General features: G+C 50.8%; 1 protein-coding gene and 1 long non-coding RNA gene across 3 annotated transcripts in view; one reads left to right on the top strand and one right to left on the bottom strand.

The window, feature by feature from the left end:
- Positions 1-4,435: 4,435 nt before the first annotated feature.
- Spata3 (spermatogenesis associated 3) lies at positions 4,436-18,713 on the bottom strand. Its single transcript, XM_015481532.2, has 3 exons — positions 17,871-18,713; positions 7,754-7,893; positions 4,436-4,498 (listed from the first exon to the last, which is right to left on the bottom strand). The coding sequence occupies exons 1-2, from the start codon at positions 18,682-18,684 to the stop codon at positions 7,781-7,783; spliced, it is 927 nt and encodes a 308-aa protein (XP_015337018.1). The 5' UTR covers positions 18,685-18,713; the 3' UTR covers positions 4,436-4,498; positions 7,754-7,780.
- Positions 13,919-22,704, top strand: part of LOC125618286 — a 13,396-nt gene continuing 4,610 nt past the window's right edge. Inside the window, exons 1-3 of one of the 2 annotated variants that reach the window (XR_007349526.1) lie at positions 13,919-13,960; positions 19,084-19,088; positions 22,221-22,365. This is a non-coding gene — a long non-coding RNA (uncharacterized LOC125618286). Of the gene's footprint in view, positions 13,961-19,083; positions 19,089-22,220; positions 22,366-22,704 lie in introns of those variants that run through there. The other variant, XR_007349525.1, reaches the window with a different exon arrangement.

Below are 22,704 nucleotides of genomic sequence, written 5' to 3'. Positions count from 1 at the left end.
CCCCCGCCCTCGCCAAAGGAGTAACACAGTTTCTGTTTTAAATGGTCAGGCTCTTGTTGTGGTGGGGAGGTACGACCTCTTTGAAGAGCAGCGTGGCACTTTCTTATCAAGTTAAACCCAGAAATTCCATTCCTCAGTACTTTACCCACAAAATGAAAACTTCCTCTGAGCCTCCCCAAGTTCAGCTGCACAGATCTAGTGGGCAGGAGGCAGAGTGCTGGATTTAAGCAAGGTCGTGGTTTCGCTGAGTGAGTGAGATGAAGGGAGAGGGGCAAAGAACTCGGAAGTTTCTGAAATTAAATCAATTCCTAATTCCACCAGAAAATGACTCTCCTCTGCCTGTTCCCACAGAGGAAGCAATGTCTCCAAATAATAGGGAACACTGATTACCAAAGGCACAAAACAATCCGCTACCTAGCTTCTCCTGTGCACCGCTGTCCAGGTAGAGAGGCTCTGGGGTCTTCCACACACTGAGTCCTTGAAGCTGACTTATCTGCCCATTGGAAGCACTGCCGCCACCCCTGGGGAGTAGCACCCCATCAGGTAAAGCAAGGAAACCCGGTACCATCCACAGCAGACTGTGATCCTAACACCACTGCCCCGGTATGACCAGGTCCTCCAGAACGCACACCAGCAGTTTGCTCTGTACCACTGGTGGTGGCAGCTGAGAGAGGGAGAAAAAATGGAGGGGAGAGGAGGAGAGAGATTTAAAGGAGGACACAGCTTCTCGGGTTCAGTTTCTTCATGGAGCTGGGAGACCCTTTGTCCTGACTCCGGGGGAAGGTAAGTGGGCATTTCTGCTCACCTGTTTTATGGACTCTTAACTGAGACCCATCACTCCAGACTGGGATAGAACTCTCCTCCTTAACGCTCCACCTCCACCTCTCCTGGAGGAATCCAAGCTTGAATTCCTGCTCAGCCCTGCAGCTGGGACCAACCTGGCCCTCTTTCTTGGACACTTTCCTCAGTGGCAGTCAATGATGCCACACCCCTTGAATGAAGTCACCTCAGGACTCCTGGATCCTATGCTGTGCCAGCTCCTGGCTTGGTTCCACTTGACATAGGCCAGAAATGCGTCTTGGAACACTGGCAAGGGCATTGTGCCAACTCAAGTCCCTGCTCTGGGGCTGCTCAGTGGTGGAGTGGTGGAGCAGTTCCAACCCCAGTGCTACTCACATACACATCAAACCCCTGCTCTGACTCTTGGTGATGGTATATGAGGTGTGGTGACACACTGCATGCACAGAGAAGGTGCTGGGTGGGGACAGAGGTCTTTGTGAGACCCCCAGTGAAGCCAGAACCTGTAACAGCAGCTACAGCTGTCCCATCTTGATGGATTATCGGTGACCTCAGGTCTGGTTTCCTGCCCTAGGCACATAGCATGAGCCCCCACAGGAGAACTGGGCTGTACCCCTGGGTCTTAGGACTGTCTCTCTGTGGCAGTTCAGTTCCCTGAGTCCAGGTTACTCCATTCCCCTGTCATGCAGACATGGCTGGTGTACTGGGCATCACAGCCAGTGGGGGGGTGGCTGTGCTTTGGGGTGCAGGTGGAAAGGATGGAGCCCAGAGTTGGATCCATAAGGCAAAGGACCTCTCAGATGGTCCTGTGCCCCTGGCACAGTGAGCTGGGTGGGACAGGCAGGCAGCTGCAGGAGGAGGGGGCTTCTTGGAATTGCTTCCACCCTTTGCTCCTTGTATCCCCATCCTGTGACCTTCTTCCACCCTTGAAGAGGTCTCTGCAGTGGGGCAGACCTGACCAATCTGATCCCAAGACCATGTGCAGAGCCAGGGTCTGAGCCCAACCTGGTGAAGATGCTAGACTTGCAGGCTCAGCCTCCACCAGCTGTCCCCAACTCCCAGCCACAGCAGCCTTGGTCACTGCACCGTATTTGAGAGATAACTGGCTACTCTTCTTTCCAGCTTTAAACTTCTCTTTCAAAAGCACCCACAAGGGGCTGTTTTTTGAAATTGGTAGTAATTAATATAGTCCAATCCAATGATCATATTTATAAACCACCCTGAATACAATGACCCAATCCAAATCTCAGTTTATCCAAAATGCACTCAAGGGCAAAGGCTTATTCCTGAGATTCTCTTTTGATCTGGGAAGGAGCCGAGAGAGGAAAAGGCCCTGGCCCCTGCCTCCAGGACCTGACAGCAGAGTGGGCAGGTGACCTGCGCATGGCAGGAAGGAAGAGGGGGACTGTTGGCATGGGGTCATTTTGCATGCACACTTTCAGGAGAGATCCCTACAGTCCATGACGAGCCACTGAGCCTGGTGCAAGGCCGGTGCAGGAGTGTCCACAGATGAGTCCCAGGGGCAGTGATGGTTAATGATGCCTTGGGCCTCCTGGGCAGGATCATGATTATAGACTTTTTGTACATTGCATTCTTGGCCTTCAGTGCTAACAGCTCCCCTGATCCCCCAAGTCACTGTGCCAATAGTACTGCCCCATATTTCCCTGGGTAGGAGTGTGAAGCTAGCTGCCCAGGTCACCATTGCCCAGAGAATCTAACTGCCAGGGGGCTGCAGCCCAAGATAGCCATGAGCTCTTGCTCCAGGCCACTCAGACATTCATCCTGGTGACATGGTGGTGGTGGTGGACAGGAAGGGGTGAGCAACCGGCAAGCCCCTGCACGACCTCTGTTCCCATTTCTTCTCGCCACGGGTTACACATGGCTGTTTTGAAACGCCTCCTACCTTGCTCTCAGCTCTCAGATTTTCCATGAAATTTACTCGCAATGCCAAAGGTGGCCTTGCAGCCCTGGCCTGGTCAGTCAGTGCACTGCATTTCCTGGGGTGGGACCACCAGTTCCAGGAGGGATGCAGGACCTGCGAAGCCTTTGGCTGCAGGGGATTGGGCCAGCTTGTCCTCCCTGCTGGGCTTGACCTTGGGAGGCTGGGGGGCTGTTGCTGCTATGATGGGCATGGAACTGTCTGCAAAGGCACAGAGAGAGGGTGGGGCGGGGTGGCGGGGTGGGGTGTGTGTGTGTGGAGGGGAAACACGCCCTATGCCCCTGGAGCAAGCGGCATTTGAAGCCTCTCTCTTCTTATACAGGTTGGGCCACTTTGAGTTATGTTGTCATGTACAACAAAAGGGGACCTGATTAATATGCCAGGAAATGGAGTTAAGTGTCTTTAGTCAGAGGAGCCACAGTCCAAAAACAACAGTCACTGGGCCTCTGATGCCTACGGGCCTCCTCATCCCGGCCTGCTGGGAAGGACAGACATGACCGTACCCTCCTGGATCTCAGCATTCTTCCTTGGGAGCCTGGCTTCTCAGAGAAGGCGGCTGTCTATCAGGGGTACCCCCTCCCCACCTGCTAGCACCAAATTCGGAAAGGAAATCGTGGGGTTAGGGCGTGGTGGGTGGGCTCTGGGGTTCCTGCACCTGCCCATGCCTTTGCAGGCAGACTGGTCTCTGCTTCCACAAGGGGCTGTCCCAACAGCCCCCCTGGCCAATTCTTAGAGAAGCCCAGGTCCCCTGGGCATGGCCTTCAGGGTTGTCCTTATCCTGTCTCTACCCCACCTTCCCTTGATTGCACTTCTGTGCCTGGGGTGGGGTTGGGGGTTCCTTGCCAGAGTACAAAAGTGCAGGGGAATTAGCCCCCTTCCTCCCAGCAGTCTCCCGCCAGTGGGTGTACCAAGGTTCCATCTTTCCTCCTGGGGTTGGATTACTTTGTCATTGTAGTCCACCACCTTCCAAGGTGGCCCCAGCAGGATCGAGCTTCAGTTGCTCCCAGTGGCCACTAAACCCAGGAATGACTGTTCTCCCTTCTCTGTTGACGTCCCCTTTCCTACTGGTGTTTGCTGGGATCATGCTGAACTGAGACTTCTACCTGGCTGCTCAGGAGCTAGATGTGGCAGCCCCTGGGCACTGGCCAGGACTAACCACAAGGTAGCTTGTGGGCTGCCCCCATCGCAGGACAGCCATTGCCTAGAGAGCGCACTGCGGGGCCAGGGCCTCTGTCCTGAAGGCCTGGAAATGTGCCAGTGCGTTCCTCCACGCCCACTGCTGGGATTCCCACCCAATGGAAGTGCAGCTGGCGGGTTATATAGGTTTTTTTTTTTTTTTAAAGAGAGAGAGAGAGAGAGAGAGAGAGAGAGAGAATTTTAATATTTATTTCTTAGTTATTGGCGGACACAACATCTTTTGTTTGTATGTGGTGCTGAGGATCGAACCCGGGCCGCACTCATGCCAGGCGAGTGCACTACCTCTTGAGCCACATTCCCAGCCCCTATATAGGTTTTATAATTCCTGCTTTTTGAGTGGGAACAGCTCAAACAATTTGTTCTGTTGTGTGTGCACAGAGGAAGTGCTCCACCTGGGCCTGTGGTTTACATGTGGCTCAGAAAGTCCCCAAGGCCCCCGCACTTACCTCCCTGCCCATTTGTATCTCTGAATAAAACATACTGAAGACACAAGATTATTTTTCCCTTTTTTTTTCTTTTTTGCTCTTTTTGGTGACAAGTGAGATCCTTTGATGGAAACTGGATCTGTAAGAAAAAAAAATAATAATAAGGACAGAGCCTTTGGCTCAGACGATTCACAATTCTCTGTGAGCGGGAATCTGGTGCCTCTCCAGTTTTACACTCTCAGGGGTGAGGGCTGAGCAGCTAAGATCCTTTTATGGAAAAATACGTTATTCAGGATTTCAATTTCTTCCATTCATGATGTCGTGTCCTTTCAGCCCACAAAAGCCACATGGAGACGGCGTCTTCCTTGAGGCTGTGACACTTTCACAAAGCTCCTGGCATCTACTGGATCTGACTCAATGTCACCATGTGCTGTCTCCCCCTCCTTCCTCGAGGGCCCCCACAAGCTAGGCCAGGGTGCTGAGTCGCACCACATTCGGGGACGCACAGGAGGAGCAGGAAGGGAGCCCTTTGTTTGTAATGCTTCACCATCCTCTGAGGAAGGTGTGGATTGAAAGGTTCACCAAGATTTAGGAAAGAAAATTCTAGAAGCATCTTTCCTCAAAGAGGAGGCAGCTTTGCTACTGTCATCAGATGGTTCTTCAACTCTCTGGACAGAGGAGGACACCAAACTCCCTGTTTCCCTTCCGTAGGGAGTAACAGCTAAGCCTCAGAGCTCAGAAAGACTCGGGGTACCCCACAGTGCACCCCAGTCCTTCCACATGCCCTATGGGGTGACTTTCACTGGTTAAAGCACTTCCTGGGCCTTTAAATCAGCGAGACCTGCCCATCCAGTCCACTTGCAGACACATCCGCAGCACAGCTACAAACCTCTCGCCCGTGGCAGTGGGAGCTTTGAGCTGCCCCCTCTCCCCAACCCCCACCTCATTTCTCCCTGGCCAGCAGGTGCCATTTTGTTTTCTTTCTCTTTTTTTTTTTTTTTTGTGGGGGAAGGAGCACTGGGGATTGAACCCAGGAGTACTTAACCACTGAGCCACATCTACAGTCTTTTTTGTATTTTATTTAGAAAAGGGTCTCACTATGTTGCTTAGGGCCTCCCTAAATTGCTGAGGCTGGCTTTGAACTTGTGATCCTCCTGCCTCAGCCTCCAGAGCCACTGGGATTACAGGTATGCACCATTGTGACCGGCTATGTATATACTGTTTTGGATGCTCATTCCTCCTGCGCCTGGTTAGGGGAGGCAACCCAAGCCCAGCCTGGGTTGGTAGATCTAGATTGGGTTAATCTAGTTACTATAATTCAATCCCTTTGTTCTTAATTACAAACTTCTGGGCTCTTCAAAGGCCTCTGCTGCTCCTTGCTGTGGTGCTTTCATCCGACCCTGAGATTCATAGCATCCCTCAATAACAGGGGAGCTGACCCTGCAGCCTGGACTCTGACAGAAGGGGCCCTGGAAGACACTGGGCCTGCTGAGCTCCATTAAACACATCTCAAGCAGCTGGAGGCTGGTCAGCATTGAGACCTATTGCTGGTGTCCCTGCAGTCATTAGGACCAGCAATTTGGCAAAAGCCGCCTGTTACATGGGGAAAGGCTGCATCATCGGAATCACCAGGCATGGGCTCCACCCATGCTGGAAAGGCCCCTGTCTCATGTGATTCATGTGGGGTCAGATTAGTAGCACAGTTTTTCTCTCCAGTTGCACTAGCATCTGTCCCCTGGGTTATGTCATCTGACCTCCAGAAAGCCACACTCTAACCCTGAATCCGGGCAAGGACCTGTGGCCACCCCTGGGCTAATGAGAACTGACCTAAGGAGAAAGAGGTGTCACTGCTGGGGGCAGAAGAGGCAGAGCTGTGTGAAACTGAGACACTACACAGGTTAAACTCTTGGGTTCAAGAGTGACAACAGCAATGACCTCCCAATCCAAGCCCCCAGCATACCTGAATACCTGAACCCCACAACACGCATACAATTGGGGGTTGTAGTGAAGACTGGATTCAGTCTGCAGGAATACTGGTGGACTTTGTCACCAAGGCCAGTGCCACTAACCTACTACCCCGGGCAACAGCCCTGGCCCAGGTACTTCCCCCAGTGAACCCTCACACATCGCCTTAGAGGAAGAGGGCAGTTATTCTCCCCACAAGGGATGACACTGACTGTCAGAGGGTTAAGAACATGCCCCTGACACACAGCTTTCAGGCAATGCAGGCAAAATGGGAGGCTCCCAGCTCCAACTTCAAAGTCAGCACGTTTCCAACCACCGTGTTGGCAGCAGTACAAGACCCTCCAGCCCCCAGTTCTGTGCCTCAGCACTATATCCCTTCCAACAAACTCAAGAAGAGGGCACCGATGCTCTCCCTACCTACTGATGAGGAAACAGACTCTTAACTGCTGTGGTATTTCCTAAAGCTTAAGGTGCTTCTAATACTATTCCATGAATGTCCCTGGGACAGGTAGCAGGAGCCCTTGAGAGCCCTCCCTTGAGAGGGTGCTGAGCTCCCACTGGGCTTTACCTCCTTGGCTTTGAGATATCTTGAGCATATACTCCCAACATCATGCATGACTATGGCCATTACCTGTCCACTCTGTGAGCAGTGGAAGCCTGGGGGTGGGCTGAAATGCCTCTCATGATCCCTGCACTGTCACCTCCCATGAATCTGGCCACGGGCATCACTGTGGATGCTCTTGGTGCCTCACCCAGCCCCTTTTCTGGGCTGGTGCCTCTGGAGCTGAGAATTGTGAATTTTGGCTGTTAATGGCTCAGAGCTGCCCCCTTTTCCAGGGATTGCCCTCAGCCAAAAGGGAGCTGCCTTTTCCACAAAAGACACCCTCCTGACCTCCTGCCCTCTAGACTGATGGACGCAGGGGCACCAGAGGTGCAGCTCTGTGGTGTAGTTCCTGGTCGGTGCTGCCTGGGTCTGGCTGGGGCCTCACCTCTCCGTGCTCAGCACCTTCTCTGCCCTTTCTGGCCCCCTCAACTGCCCTCTCCTGGCAGCAAGTAACCTTCACCCCAGTCCTCGTCTCAGGCTCTGCTCCTAGGGAGCCCTCCGAGACAGGGGAGGATGGGCGGACAGTGGCTGTGGAAGGCATGCTCCCGGCCCCAGAGGATCCTGCAATATAGTCGCCTCAGTCTCCTTTTGCCCTAGTCTCCCAAACTGCTGGGACCACAGGCATGCACCACCATGCCCGGTTGTTTTGATGATCTTAACAATGGTCTTGTCATGATCTGAGGGCATCCAGGGCTTCCTGAGAGCCATGCCAGCTCACCCTGAGGCCAGAAATGAGTCACTCACTCTCAAGCTTTCCCTGAGAGATGGGGGACATGTCCACCTGCAGACACGTCCATTCACAGAAGGGACAGGGGCTCTTCATACCTGCCGGACCTTGGGCTGGGGGCTTGTTCACAGGGATTCAATGATGTAGTAGGCAGCTCCCAGGGCCCCCAGAGCCACAGCAACAGACCCAAGGGCTTGGAGCTCGGGAGTTATGCCGAGATGAGCGTTTTCTTGAAGATCTGGAAAGCAAAGCAGGTAGTGGGGGTTTGGGAAGAGGGCTTCCCAGTGTCTGCAGCAGGAGGAAATGGCCACAATGGGGTTCCTTCCCTGAGGATGGGTGGACTGATTACCCATCACAAATATATGGGGACCCTCTTGATCTTCTCTTAAAAGAACGCTTATTCCCCCCACCCCTTCTCCAAGACACCCTATTGCGAGACCCCTGGGACCCAAGGATAAACTGGTCTGGGACAATAGCTGTCCAGGAGGGGAGCAGGTGACGAGGGCGGTTGAGGCCCAGTGTGCCAGGCCCTGTGCTAGACATCTCACACCCAATGTCATCTTCAAGCCTCACAACAATCCTATGAGGTAGGTCCTATCATTTTATTCATTTTAGAGATGAGGAACCTCAGGAAACAACATATCACATCCCACTACGGAGGTAAGGAAAATCCACACTTCCTCTAGTCACTGCAAGGCAGGCATTTTAAGAATGCAATATCTATTTTGATAAAATAAATATTGATAAAATTGATAAAAATCTTACAAAATGGGGATTCTTATCTCATGTGAATGTGTATTTTTTCCCCCGGTTCTGGGGATTGAACCCAGGGGCACTTTACCACTGAGCTACAAACCCACTCCTTTTATTTTTCATTTTGAGACAGGGTCTTGCTAAGTGGCTGAGGCTGGCCTTGAACTTGTGATCCTCCTGCCTAGGCCACCAAGTCTCTGGGATGACAGGCATGTGCCACTGCACCCGGCTGTGGCTGTGTATTTTAAGCCAAAGCCAACGTTACTCTTCAGTGGCAATGCAGAGTATGGAAGCAGCTGCTCACATGTGGACAGAACTAAGGCTACGCAGCTGACCCTGGCCAGACTAGCCCGGCCCCTTCCCCTTCCTTTCTTAATGGTGAGCCTTCTGTTTGCCTTTTCCTGAATTTGGAATGTTCTCCCCTTTTTATTTTAAGCAGTGGAGCATCCCGAGATCCTTTTAGACTCAGCTCACGTACTGGGGACACTATGACCTACACTGGCCCCCAGTGTAGACTCACGTACTCTCTTGTTCTGACACTCCTGGAACCTCTGCTGGGCACAGCACTTCTTACCTCGCGTCCTCATTTCTAATCGTGTACTGTCAGCTCACCAGGCAAGCTGCACACATTTTAAGGGAAATGTTCTGGTTCCCCTCAGTACCACTGGTTGGTTTTTTGACCCCATGAGGACTCATGGCACCATCTGGCTGCACAGGGATGGACACACCAGGCGTGGGAGGAACTGGGCATGGTGAGAGGTGGGCGGGTCCTTCCTGGATGGGGCTCACTAGGCGGTGAAGTATTTCTGGATGCAGGCACCAGACACCCTGGTATCTCTTAGCTTCTCTTAGGTTGGAGATGGTGTTTCTCATCCATAAACAGAGGAAGGACTGGGTTGGGGGGGTGCTGAAAGGAGGAGGGGGATGAGGGCGGAGGATGGGGTCGTGCTCCTGGGTGAGGGGGTTGAAATTCCCAGGAGAAGGGCCTGCTCAGTGGAGTACAGATGGGGCTGCTCAAGAGGGACCCAGAGCTGGGTGTGGGTGGACATCCCTCTTCCAACCCAAGCAAATGACCGGGCAGCACTGGGAGAATCTGGGGGTGGGCATCTTCAGCCTGTTCCTGACATGAACAGGGGACTTCTTTTGAGGGGCAATAGCAGCCAGGACATTTCTTTTGGTGGGTTTGTGGAAGAGGAAAAGCGGGGCAGAGACTGTGGGTGAGGCTGTGGGGCGTGGCCATTGGCAGACCAGCCTGGGCCCACATGACCCTTGCCGTCCCCGAAATCGCCTGACATGCTCTGAAGGGGTTGGGGTCCTGTGATCACCTGGAGGAGATTATGAGTCACAGTCAGTTTTTATCACTAAATTCCAGAGGAAACTCCTGTGCAGGACAAGAAACTGAAGGCCCGTCTATGGTGAAGGCCTGGAAGGTGGTAAAAGGCCACCCAGAGCGTTTATTCACAAAGCTCCTGTAGGGCGTGGACGTTATGAAGGGCTGGGAGGGATTGTGCTCTGAGGAAGGCAGGGCTTCTATGGAGAAGAGAAGAGTGAGATGACTTTGGAGCAGTTTCCAGAAGGAAGGCAATGGCACCTCTCTGTGCAGATGGGTGGGTATCCCAGGGAACAGGCCTGGTCAGAAAAGGCCCCTGCCTCCCAAAGGCCAAGAGAAGGCAAGTGGAGGGCGGGACGTTCCTTCTGGCCCATAATTCCAGATGTCGCAGGTGATTGCTAACAAGGGACAGAGCCTGGCTCTGGGAAGGGTTTCCCAGGCTCTGCGCACGCGCTCGGGAACCTGTAGAAGGTGAGGTGGTTTGGGAGTCCTCTCCCTGACATGGCCTGGCAGTGCTGAGGCAGAAGGACATCGAAGATGCGTCTGTGGCACAGCCCCAGACGACGCCAGCAAGCAAAGCTGCCCGGACATACGGCACAGGAGCAGGTCTGAGTGCCCACCTGGGTCTGAGTCCCTGGTGGACAGAGAAGGAGAGAGATGAGGGATGCACCTGCCCTGGGAAGGCCGGGGGAGAACCTGGAGCACAGTTCTAGAAGGCCCACAACAGACACGCTGTTCGTTCGTGGCCATGGCAGGGTTCCCAGGGAAACCCGAGAGCTTTCCAAGGCATCCTCAAGGATGTGGGACTGAACCGCCCAAGGAAAGCAGCCCTCCCACAGCACAAGCCCTTCCCAAGCAGGAGGGGAGACTAGCTACGTGGGAGAATGTCTGGGTTCTCTGACAATGCCGCTGCTTACACCTGTATGGTGTGCTATACCTTCCCCTCACTGGTCATCTCAGTTAACTGTCACAAACATCCTGTGAAGTGGCATCTTGTTAGTATCATTTTATAAATAAGGAAACTGAGGCTCAAAGGATATAAGGATGTGCTACTATAGCAAGTAGATCGTAGAACAAAACTTTGACTCAAGGTGGATAACTGGTTTTCTTTTCTTCTTCTTCTTCTTTTTTTGCAGCACTGGGGATGGAGGGAATTTCTAACTTTTAAAGTCAGCAAAAACTATTGCCAAGGCACTGACAAAAATGACACAGCAGGTGACTGAGCCCTCCGTGAGGCTGCACGGAGACTCCTGGAATCGGAGGTACTGTGCTCCATTTATCTGGGGGCTACTGATTCTTCCCTAAGACAACCACTGGTTTGGTTTATGGTCCTGGAAATTCTTCCCTCAAGGAAATCTCCCAAATTCTGTCTTCTGGGATGGCAACCAGCAGAACTCGGAGTTGGCGCCCTCTGCTGTTGGATGAGAGGACTTGAGGCCTTTTCCTCTCCTCGCTATTTTGCAGGATTAGGGATTCTTCCAGGTCTGTGTAGCCACACTGGTCAACCAGAAAACTCAGCATCTTTCCAGCTTAGACCAAACTCATCACATACTTTTCCTGAAGTGGGGAAGGCAAGACTTATCCTTTAAAAAAAGTTTTACATTGAGATGTATTTCCAAGACCACACAATTTAGCCTTTTAAGAGTGTTCAGTGGTTTTTGGCATTAAGTTGTAGGACCATCACCATTATTTAATTTTAGAACATTTTCATTTCCTGAAAAAGAAAACATACCCCACACGACATCATTCCTCATTTGCTAGTCCCCTCAAGTTTTTGAGAATAATTTGCCCATTCTGGGCATTTCATGTAAATGGAATCCGACAATGTGTGTGTGTGTGTGGGGGGGGAGGGATCTGTTTCTTCCACTTAGCCCAAGTTTCATCCACGTTGTGGCATGCATGAGAACAGAGTGTCTTTTTTTTTTTTTTGGCTGAAGAATATTCCACAATATTATATTGTGGTTATTTCAGACCACATCTTGTTTATCCTCCTTTGGATGACGGACACTTGGATTGTCTCCACTTGTTGATTATTATAAATATTGATGCCCTGAACACCCATGTGTAAGCTTCTGTGTGGAGGATGTGTTCTTAATCCTTGGACGTACACCCAGGAGTGGGATCATATGGCTCCTTCACATTCCTCTGGGGAACTGCCAGACAGTTCTACAGCAGTGGCACCATTGACAATCCCTGTCCCCCGACCCCCTGCCCCACGTGTGAGAATTCCGATTTTTCCAGATCCTCAACCTTGCTTGCTCACTATTGTCCCTCTTTTTGATGACAGTCATGCTACTGGAGGACTCTCACATTCTTGAGCTACACTATTTTGCCTATAGAAAGGCTTGGCTTTAGAAATTGACTTCCTTTATTTAAAGACCTCCATCCCCTATCTCCAACACTTCTTCTCACTTGGACTCAAAAGGGGGAAATTCCTTTGGAAGAAAGGTGTAGAGTGTCTGCTATAATCATTAATGAGCTACCAATATGTCTTGCTTTGCCTCCTCAGTAAGCTGAATTCCCTCCTGGGGTGAGTTATAGGCACTCATTAAAAGATTTAGGAATGAAAAGTGAGAGTTCTGGGGTATTCCACACAGACTGATCATTTAGAAAAGTAGACCAGGACTGGTGTGTAGCTCAGTATAGAACATGTGCCTAGCATGTGCAAAGGCTCTGGTTAAGCTCCAGTATTGCCAAAAAACCAAAACAACAAAAATGTTTTACTTTCTACAGACACCAGCTCTGAAGGTCATAATCCAGAAATGTTTGCGTCCATAGTTGATGCTCACAATATACACAATATGCAGTAGAGCACTCAAGACCATTGCCATATGTCAAGGATGGACTCTAAGCTATAGGAGTCTTGTTGTCACAGTAACTTCTTGGATTTAGCACCCTCACTTGCATCTCTCATTTGCTACCCTCCCAGAAGAATGAACTGTGGCTGAAGGTCATGGTAATGACACTGGCTCACGGCAGGTGCAGGAGAAGCCTGGAGAAGGGTGTTCTTCCTCCTGGGGAGACCACAAGACCTCCTGGAATTGAAAGGTGGAGCTGTGGTTACGAATGAGGATTCTGGAGAAGAGAACAAGTTTCCCTCTCACTGTTACAAGCGCCTGCTCCAGAGCGAGTTTGATTCCTATGAGTTTCCTTATGTATAGAATGGCCACGAGGTAGTGCCTCCTTCTAGGGCTGTCGGGTGAGCCGACAAACCTAGATCAAGCTGATGCTGGGCTTGCGCTGAGTGCGATATCAATGCAGTTAGCCAGCGCCATCGCGTTCGTCGTACAAGACAGCCCGCTTCCTGAATGCCACTGAACTTCCTCTACATACCCACGCTTGCTCAGACTCTTTGTGACTAGGCGAGAAGTCAGGAGCACTCTTCCTAGACAGCCACTCACTGTTGCAAAGTATTTTTTACCTTGAGCAGAAATCTGTCTGCCTCTAGCGTTTCCCATGGGTAATGTTGCCATTTTAGCAAATAAAAATGTAACAGGAGGTCCATGATTTGGGGACACACATATAAAAAATTCTCTGCTGTTTGTTGAAATTAAAATTTAGCTGGGAATCTCAGATATTGTCTGGGCCTCTCCATGGCCCTTAGTCAGACTTCTGGGGACAACACAGAAAGACTGTTCACATCTTCCTCTGACAAATGTGTCCTCCAACGCCATCAATAAATTGTCATACACCAAATGGTTCTCATTCCCCTGCCTCCTCTCACCCTCCATCACCTGGACTATCTTCTTTGGACTAGTTTATTAGTCATCTTTTATAGTTCCCAGGCACGGCCTGATGAAGACAGCAAATCAATATGATCACCTCCCTTGTTATAAACCACAGACTTCTCTATATGTACCCTTGGCTCTAATTTTTTTGCACTCACACTGTACTGCTGACTCCTAACGAGCTAGTATTACTCTAAAGCCAAATTATATGTACGCATGACTGTCTCTAGCGAGACTCATGATGGTGAGAAATGACAAAATTCAGGAATCTTGGTCTCTTAGGTTAAAAAAAAAAAATCTTGTACCCTCCACAAGCACAGTTCCAGAACACATTCACCACGTACCCCTACCTACAAGAACCAGCCCGGAAACCCCATCCACAGGAAGGCTAGAACTGCTGAAGTTAGAAGTCTGCCCACCTTTCCTAGGTGAAGAAGCTGCTTTTCTGTTGGTGTGGGGGGACGACAGGCATTCAGACGATGGATGAGCTTCCGGTTCTGGGAGGGCCTGGGACTTGGATTGCTTTGGGCTGCTCTTGGGGCTCAACTGCTTCTGAGGGCTGGATTGCTGTGTGGTGCACTTGGATGGTTGCGTTGTGGACTGGGGGCTGGGATGGGTGCTCTCAGAGCTGGGCTGCTGGGAGGTGCTAGAGTCGGAGCTGCCCCGTGCAGAGATGGACGAGTCCCTGGGTGGTCTGGCCTCGGACTTTTTCTTCTTGCTCTTCTTCATGGTGTTTCCTCTTAACCTAAACTTGAACCTACATGGAGCTGCCTAATCTTTGGGCTCCCTCTTAGAGGGGCCGTCTGCCTCTGCCCTCTGCCCTAGGTGTTCAGCCCTGGTCTCTGACTGAACCCAGGTCCCAGAGAACAGTCATTTATACCCCCTGTGAGGTCACAAAAGCCAGGGTGGCTCCCACAGCCAGGGCTCCGGGACAGTCTTCTCTGCAGGCACCAACCTGGTATCCCTGTTCCTCCCAGCTGCCAGGATAGGCAGAGGGCTGCTTCTGCTCTGCCCCTTGCAGGCCTGGTTTAGCCTGGGGAACTGTGACAACTGGACCCCCTGATTCTGCGGCCAGAACACCACCTCAGGCTCTTCATCACGGGTGTGTTCCTTGGTCCAAGTGACCTATCTCTTTCGCTCTAAGACACCCTTGATGGGACACTCAGCTTTATCACCCATTTCCACATACAAAAGCAGAGACACAAACATCCATCTTCACTATGCCTTTAGTAAGCTTCGTGTAACTTTTCTGAAGATTTGGGGCTTCTTTGAGCACTTGACCTTCCACAGCCCACAGCCTCTATCATTTCTGATTAGCTTCCCCAGCCTCCAAAGCCTGCTCTCCTCCACTGTGGGACGGGAGCTTGTGAGCTGTTCCAACTTTTAAAAGAAGCTTTGAATTTTTGAAAAATTCTCCCTTAAAACATATCTGCTGCTCAGAACACAAACATTTTTCTCAAACTCATTACAATGGCAAAACCTGAGGGGTTATTCCCAAACCCGCATTGGTTGGGTCAACAGACTATGATCTTCATCTACATTAACGCGATTTTCATTTTAGGACAGAAGAGGGAAAAGCATTTTGAATCGACAAGCTCAGTTTCACACTTTGCAACGTGAGTCATGTTCACAGAGGAGATAGAACTTGCCGCAGGATGCATCGATCCACAGGTGAGAAAACCAGGCCTACCCCAGCCTGTAGCCCCCCAGGGGAGGATGCTCGTGCCCACCACAAGGTTTGCTCAGAGCTAGTTAGATACAAAGAATTCAAAGGGGTCCAAGGCCAGACCCAAGCCAACTGTGAAACTACAGAACCTGTTCTAGGGCTTCCAGAGCCTGCAAAGACTTTAATGGTTATCTTTTTGAAGAAGAGGACATTGATGTTTAGAGAAGTTAAATTACTTTTGAAGGTTAATTGGAGGCATGGACAGGGTTAATTTTAGTTCAGGGTTCTGTCTTTTCATGACCCAAGAAGGCAATATGGAATCAGATAATTACATAAGCTTTAAAATCAACGAATTAAAAAACTAAAAACATTTGCAAATTCCTTGAATGAGAAGACTGAAGAAACCAAACACAAGCATGAATCATGAGGAGTGGAGGGAAGCTCAGATCAATGGTGTTTGTTGTATTTGGTTGACGCTGGAGTAAGGAGGGAGCAGGGGAATCCACAAGACAGTAGTGATTCCCTGAAGTCAGAAGCACTAGTTCTCTTTAGGGGATTCCATTTAGAACCAGAGAGGTTGGGGACCTAGCCCGGGGACCCCACTGGGATTTAGCATACAGGTCAGGAAATCCCAAGGGATTTAATTCTGCAAAATTGGATTTTCAGGCACCAGTGGGCTTGGATTGTGGGCCTCCACCCAGTTGAAATCAGGGTTTCTCAACTCGGCTTTACTGACATTTTGGGCTGAATAATTCCTTGTGTGGGAGGCTTTCCTGAGCATTGCAGGAAGTTTAACAGCATCTCTGGTCTTGACCCACTAGCACCTCCCTTTGCCCATGACAACCCAAAATGTCTCCAGACATTGATAAATGTCCCTACCAGTAGGCGGGAGTGTCAACATTGTCCCTGGTTGAGAACCATTAGTTTAAATGAGTCAGATGGGGGTAGATATACACAGGGAGAATTTTCCGGTAGCCGTGAAGGAGATACTCCATTTCATCCAAAGGAGTCAAACAGGACACACGTCTCTGTTCCCAGGAGGGAGATGGAGGAAACACAAAGGGCAAGCTAAGGAGTGTGTCTATGGCTATGGAGAAAAAAATGTGTGGGTTCTTTACTACGGTGGTCCCCAGAAGCAGGGAGAGGCAGTCATAGGATGAGAGCTGTTCCAGAAGAATGCACAAGAATAGCACAGCAATGGGTCCTGGCCAGGACACTGTCTCTGCCTGAGCACACATTCCCTGCCTGGGAGCCTGGCTCCTCTATAATATGGCCACAGCCTACTGTCCCACGCCTGGTGCCACCATGCTGCTGCCTCTGTCCAACTCTAGCCAGCTGGGAGGAGGTCTCGTGAACATGCCTAACTTTCCCACATTTGTAGAAGTACTTTCCCTCCACCACCTCCTCCCATCTCTGTCATACTTTCCGTGGCCAAGATCCCCCTCAAGGGGATCCAGCTCTTCATAAAACCTTTCTTGAGATCCCCAGCAGAAAGCCATGGGTTCTTCTCTGAGCCCCAGAGTACCTGTTTGTGCATCACATCCTGCATGGATTAGGATTATTGTCTTGCCTTGTCTCCTTTCTTGTTCCCCAACCCCTGATTGTGGAGATCAAGGAGGGTCAAAGCCAGCAGGGGCTCAATGCAAGCTGCTTAAATTGAACTAGGGGGAAGGTAGAGGACAGGGATGGGGACCAGCTGAAGGAAGGGTGGGAAATGAGGACAAGGAGCCTGAAAGACTTTCATCACGACGGGCTATTTCCAAAGACAGACCAGGTATTTCTGACCTTTGCCGAGGATCACAGTTGGGAGAACCAATAGGTAGGGGCTTTCCCAACCACGGGTGTGGGCCATGTGAGACTCTCCTAGACTAAACTTAAAGGGAGTGAGAGGAACGAGTCTAAGCGGATGTGAAGTTAAGGTGTCAGGGCAAGAACTGAGGTTGTTAAAATCCCACCCACCCAGAAGGCCTCTTGGATGTGTCCTGGGCTCTCAGGCAAAACATGCCACCATTTGTCCTGAAACTCTTCAGGCTAGATGACATCTCAGAAAACAACTGGCCTATCACACTCACATGTCACATAGGAGGGGAACCTTCCACAGAGAAGGCGGCCACCCTACCCAGAGAGCTCCCCTAATCCCTTCTGCTTCCCTAAAGAGTCCACTAACTAAGGTCCTCAGGCCCAGCTCCCTTGCTCAGAAAGGTCTGGAGGGTTGCCAGGAAGACGGTCAGCTAGCACTGGAGTTCCATCCTGGAGGGAGGCTGTGAGGATTGGAAGTGCCAAGCTCTCGAATAGGCATGTTTTTATTGTAATTGTTATTCCACGGAGGAGGAGACTAAAGAACCCCATCAAAGAACAGAGGAAGCAATCAGTGCTTGTGGAGAGGAAAGGAGGGCTGTCGGTCCTACAAATCCCCACTGTGAACCTTACAAAACCGTAACTGCCAGTAGTGGGAAACGATGCCCCAAGGGGAAGGGCCAGTGTAGCCCACTAAATTAATTCAAACGCTTTTAGATCGCCTCAGCGAGTACACCTGGGGGTAAGAACTTTGGTTCATCACTCAAAACCGTACCCCAAATTGCTAGAGGCTCCATAAGAAGAGCTGTGAAGTCGGGGTTTGTCCAAACTCAGCGGGGCACCAGGGTCAGGGGACCGAACTCTGCATTTGAGCGCCCCAGCCCTCCATCCCTGCACCCGCGGCAACCGGATGTTCCCAGCCCAGCCCTCCGGCCCCTCACCATCCATCTGCGTCCCCCGATCCGCTAAGGGAACCTTGCGCATTTGGCTGGCGGCGCGCTGGACGTCCAGGACGCCCTGGGGGCGGCCGGGGCAGAACACTGCCGTGTGCACCTCGACGGCGGGGTTGTGCTGCGCGAAGATGCCGCAGAGCAGGTTCTCCAGGAGGCAGCGCGCCTCCGCCTCCTCGTCCGGCTGCGGCTGTACCAGGATCCCGATGAGCGCGGCGGGTGGGCGGCAGTCCCGGGCGCGCACCTGCTCCAGGACCAGCTGCAGCCGCGGAAGCTGCGAGCACAGCGCCGACGCGCGGCACAGCACCAGGAGCAGCTGCGCGCCCTGCTCCGGCGCTGTCCGGGGCTGCCCCACCGCCCGGCAGCTCGTGGCCGGGTTCTCCGCAGCCGCGGGGCCGGGGGTCCTAGGACTGGTCCCAGGCGTCTCGGGCTCGCGTGGGTCGGCGTACTTGCACCGGCTTCTCCCCGCCTTCTCCGCGGAGCGCTTGGACTTTGCGGCCGGGTAGTAGGCGTTGTTCTCGGAGTTGTCCGTAGAGCTGTCGCCGGAGCGCTTAAGTCCCCTCCTGGTGCAGTTACTGGAGGTGCTGTGGCCTATGGTGGCTCGTGTGGACGAGGACCTGGTGAGCTGATGGGTTGAGGCCTGCTCTGGAAAGTTCTGCAGATCCTTGCAGCAATCGTCCTGCTTCCAGAGCTCTCTTACCAGCAGCACCCTGCCGCGGCCCTCGATAGACTGGGCTAGAATCTCCTGCTGCGCCTCAGAGCTCTCCCGGGCCACGGAAGGCTGCGCCCTGGGCCGCTGCTCCATGTTGGTCCGGCGGCTCCCCTGCCCCCAATGGGCTTGGACCTCGGTTGGCCAAGGGAAAAGCTGAGCATGTCACAATACCCCTGCGCCTTACCTCTTCCTGTCATGATCAAGGGCCTCCGCCCCCTTGTTCCTTGGAAATCTTCCAACATAGGGGAGTTGCTGTTGGATGCTAGTGTAACGCGAACTCTGTTTAATTTCTCCATCATTCTGTATGTGTGTAGTTTTAAAAGGTACATCCTTTTATCCCGTGGATAGACCTTTTATTGCTCAAGCCTTCAAGTAAAACGGATTTTTGTGCACCTGTGGTGTTTAAAACGTTGTACTTTCTGTACCTGGAACTTATGGAAGGCACTTGAGGAACAGAGTGGCCATTCTGGGTGGCTGCAGCCTGGCAGACAGGTCTGGTTGCACCCAGCCTGGCACCTCTCTGGGTGATCTGGGAACCAGGGTCCTGTACTATTTATTATAAACCCATGGGGTTGCAGGACATTTGGGTCCTTTCATTTCTTGTCTTCTGTGGGTACTAGAGTCTGGTCAAAATGTCAGCCAATATTTTCAGCAAAACAAAACAAAAAGCAAAAATTCCTTAGCTGCCCAGCACATGGGGTGAGCAGAGGGAGCTTGGGGAGGTGGGATAGAGGGACCTGGGACAACGGCTGAGACTGGAACTCCAATGGTGGGGGAAATTGTCCCTTTGTTAATTTCTAAGAAAATGAGCTTTGTTAAGTTCTAAAATATTTTTTTTTTAAAAAAACATACAAATAAGACTAATAAATCAGTTGGTCAACTGTAAACCTGTGAACTGAAAACCCCAAAACCCCAGACTCTGGAGCTGCGTCCCCTAGTGAAAAGTGAGGGTGGGCTTTCATCCAGGATGGCAGCCCCACCAGACAGGTGTTGTCCTTTCTGCAGGCTGAGCTGAGCATGGGGGTCTCAAATTGGGACTACTGTGGGGAGGCAGGAGCCCTACACATACCTTCATCTTTGCCTTCTAAACCAGCTTTTATCAGAGTCCAAAATTGGGAAAACCAGATCAGAAAGGAATAGAGACTCCTCAAACATTGCCTTGAACTGCTCTGTTACCTCTGATGGGCAAAGGTAGCCCAAAGTCGGCCTGTGGGTGGTACTCTGCTGCTCATGGTCAGTTCAACTGCATTTGGACAAAGTTCTCCGAAGTCTGACATCAGCCCCTGGCACACTAAGCCGCATCACGGCAGAGGGAGGGAGGGAAGGAGGAAGAGAGAGAGAGAGAGAGAGAGAGAGAGAGAGAGAGAGAGAGAGAAAAGAGACTCCTCAGCTCCCAGCTAGCAGAAGGATGAGAAAGCAGACATCAGGGAGTGGGGGGAGGCAGCCTTTTGTCCTGGGAGTGACTTGGAATTAGGAGCGTTGTTTCCATTCATATGTCATGTGACCAACCCAGCTGCAAGAGAGGCTGGGAAATAAAACTTGGGTAGTCACACACCAAATTAATCAGCCCTTGGGAAGGGCTGAGCGGAAATCCAGGAACATTTAACAGGTTCTCATTTGTGTCAAATAATCGCCCCTATTTCTGTGGGGGTCCTCCTGTGTGTTGGTGTATTGCATCTCATCTTTTTACAACCCAGAAATGGAGATAGCAGCCTTCCCAAGTTATAGACATCAAAACGGAGGCTCAGCCTGGTTAAGTAACTTGTCCAAATTCAGGCAGCTAGTGAGTGGTGGGTCTGGGATTTAGACCCAGGCCCAACTGGCTGCTATTCTTAGATGCCTGCCAGGCCATAGTACCTTGACTCCCTGAGGCAGGCAGTGGGGCTGACTCTCCATCACACACTGGTTTCTGGAAATTAATATTGACTTAAGACTGGGGAAAGAGACTTAGGGAGGGAAGAGAGAGAAGTGTGGGAAGAGGAGCACCTAGGACCAGCCCCCAATTGTTTTAGGTTTTTGGATTGCAAAGACTTCTGGGTTTTAAGAGTTTTAAGGTCAAAATGAGATTGGGCTGGGAATTTAAATTTAATTGAATGAGTAATTCTTCTTTCCATCTTTTACTGATTAAAAAATTTTAATAAAATATTTTCAAAATAAAGGACTTCAAGAAGAAAAATGTTTGAGAAGACAGGAGTCCTCTTGCCATTTTGAATTTCATAAAAACAATTATTTCCAGTTTTGGAAAGTCAGAAAAGGTCCTGCTTGGATGAAAGACTGACCCAGAAGTTTGTAAGCTGAGGAGTGAGAGACACACCTGAGATNTTTGTTTTTTTGGTTTGTGTGTGTGTGTGTGTGTGTGTGTGTGTGTGTGTGTGTGTATTGAGGACTGAACTCTCAGGGGCACTCAACCAATGAGCCATATCCCCAGCCCTATTATTTAGTATTTTATTTAGAAACAGGGTCTCATTAAGTTGCTTAGCACCTCGCTTTTGCTGAGGCTGGCTTTGAACTCGAAATCCTCCTGCCTCAGCCTCCCCAGCTGCTGGGATTACAGGTGTGCGCCATTGTGCTTAGCTAATTTCTGATCCTTGGAAAGGGTATGAAATGAAATTGGCTTAGACTAATAAATTTGGAGGTTATTTTTTACATAGCAAGAGGTAACTAACAGAGTCATCATTTTTTACCCGCACTACAACCATTGTAGGATCTCTGTTTTATAAAGAAAAAGACGGCCAGGTGCAATGGCACATGCCTATAATTTCAGCTACTTGAGAGGTTGCTGCTGGAGGATCACAAGTTCAAGACCAGCATGTGCAATTCCGCAAGACCCTGTCGCAAAATACAATGAAAAGAGCTAGGGATGTAGCTTGGTGGTAGAGGGCTTGCCTAGCATGTGTGAGGGCCCTGGAATCCATCTTCAGTATTGGAAAAAAAAAAAAAAAAAGGAAAAGAAACAGACCTTGGAGGTTATATAATTGCTGTGGTCTGTGGAAGGCAACGTAATGGCCCCTCAAAAATGCTCACATCCTAATCCATTGGTCCTAAGAATATGTTAGGTTATCCGGGAAAGAGGAAGTGAGGTTGCAGATAGAATTATGGTTGCTAATCCCGATTTTAAAATAGATTGTCGCCCCTTCTGCGCGGTCACGCTGAGCCAGCGCCCGGGCCTGGGAACCGGCCGCAGCCGCCTCCGCCTGCCTCTTCGACCCTGGATCCCCGCCAAGTGAGCGAGCTTCAGGCCTTCGTGAAAATGTGTAAGCAGCGTCCTGCACACCAAGGAGATGCGCTTCCTGAGAGAGTGGGTGGAGAGCATCGGGGGTAAAGTACCACCTGCTACTCATAAACCTAAATCAGAAGAAAATACCAAGGAAGAAAAAACAGATAGCAAGAAGTCGGAAGAAAACATTAAGAGAGATGAGCCATCAAGTGAGGAAAGTGATCTAGAAATTGATAATGAAGGTGGAATTGAACCAGACACTGATGATGCTCCTCAAGAAATGGGAGGTGAAAATGCGGAGCTAACCGAGGAGATGGTGGATCAAGCAAATGAAAAGAAAGGGGCTGCCGTCGAAGCCCTGAATGATGGTGAACTACAGAAAGCCATTGACTTGTTCACAGATGCTATCAAGCTAAATCCTCGCTTGGCCATTCTGTATGCCAGGAGAGCCAGTGTCTTCATCAAATTACAGAAGCCAAATGCTGCCATTCGAGACTGTGGCAGAGCCATTGAAATAAATCCCGATTCAGCTCAGCCTTACAAGTGGCGAGGGAAAGCCCACAGACTTTTGGGCCACTGGGAAGAAACAGCCCATGATCTTGCTCTTGCCTGTAAACTGGATGATGATGATGATGATGCTAGTGCAATGCTGAAAGAAGTTCAACCACGGGCCCAGAAAATTGCTGAACATCGGAGAAAATATGAGCGAAAACGTGAAGAGCGAGAGATCAAAGAAAGAATAGAAAGAGTTAAGAAGGCTCGAGAAGAACATGAGAGAGCCCAGAGGGAGGAAGAAGCCAGAGGACAAGCAGGAGCTCAGTTTGGCTCTTTTCCAGGTGGCTTTCCTGGAGGAAGGCCTGGAATGGGAGGGGGCATGCCTGGAATGGCAGGAATGC

Source organism: Marmota marmota, unplaced genomic scaffold (assembly GCF_001458135.2).
Source record: "Marmota marmota marmota unplaced genomic scaffold, marMar, whole genome shotgun sequence".
NCBI lineage: Eukaryota > Metazoa > Chordata > Mammalia > Rodentia > Sciuridae > Marmota > Marmota marmota.
Note: the sequence above shows the minus strand (reverse complement) of the source record. Positions and strands in the feature narration are given on the sequence as shown.

Coding starts and splice junctions, on each gene's coding strand:
- Spata3 (XM_015481532.2), bottom strand. CDS start 18,684: ATGGAGCAGCGGCCCAGGGCGCAGCCTTCCGTGGCCCGGGAGAGCTCT. Junction 7,894..17,870: donor TCGGGGGACGCAGATGGATG/GTGAGGGGCCGG, acceptor TTTGCTTTCCAG/ATCTTCAAGAAAACGCTCAT.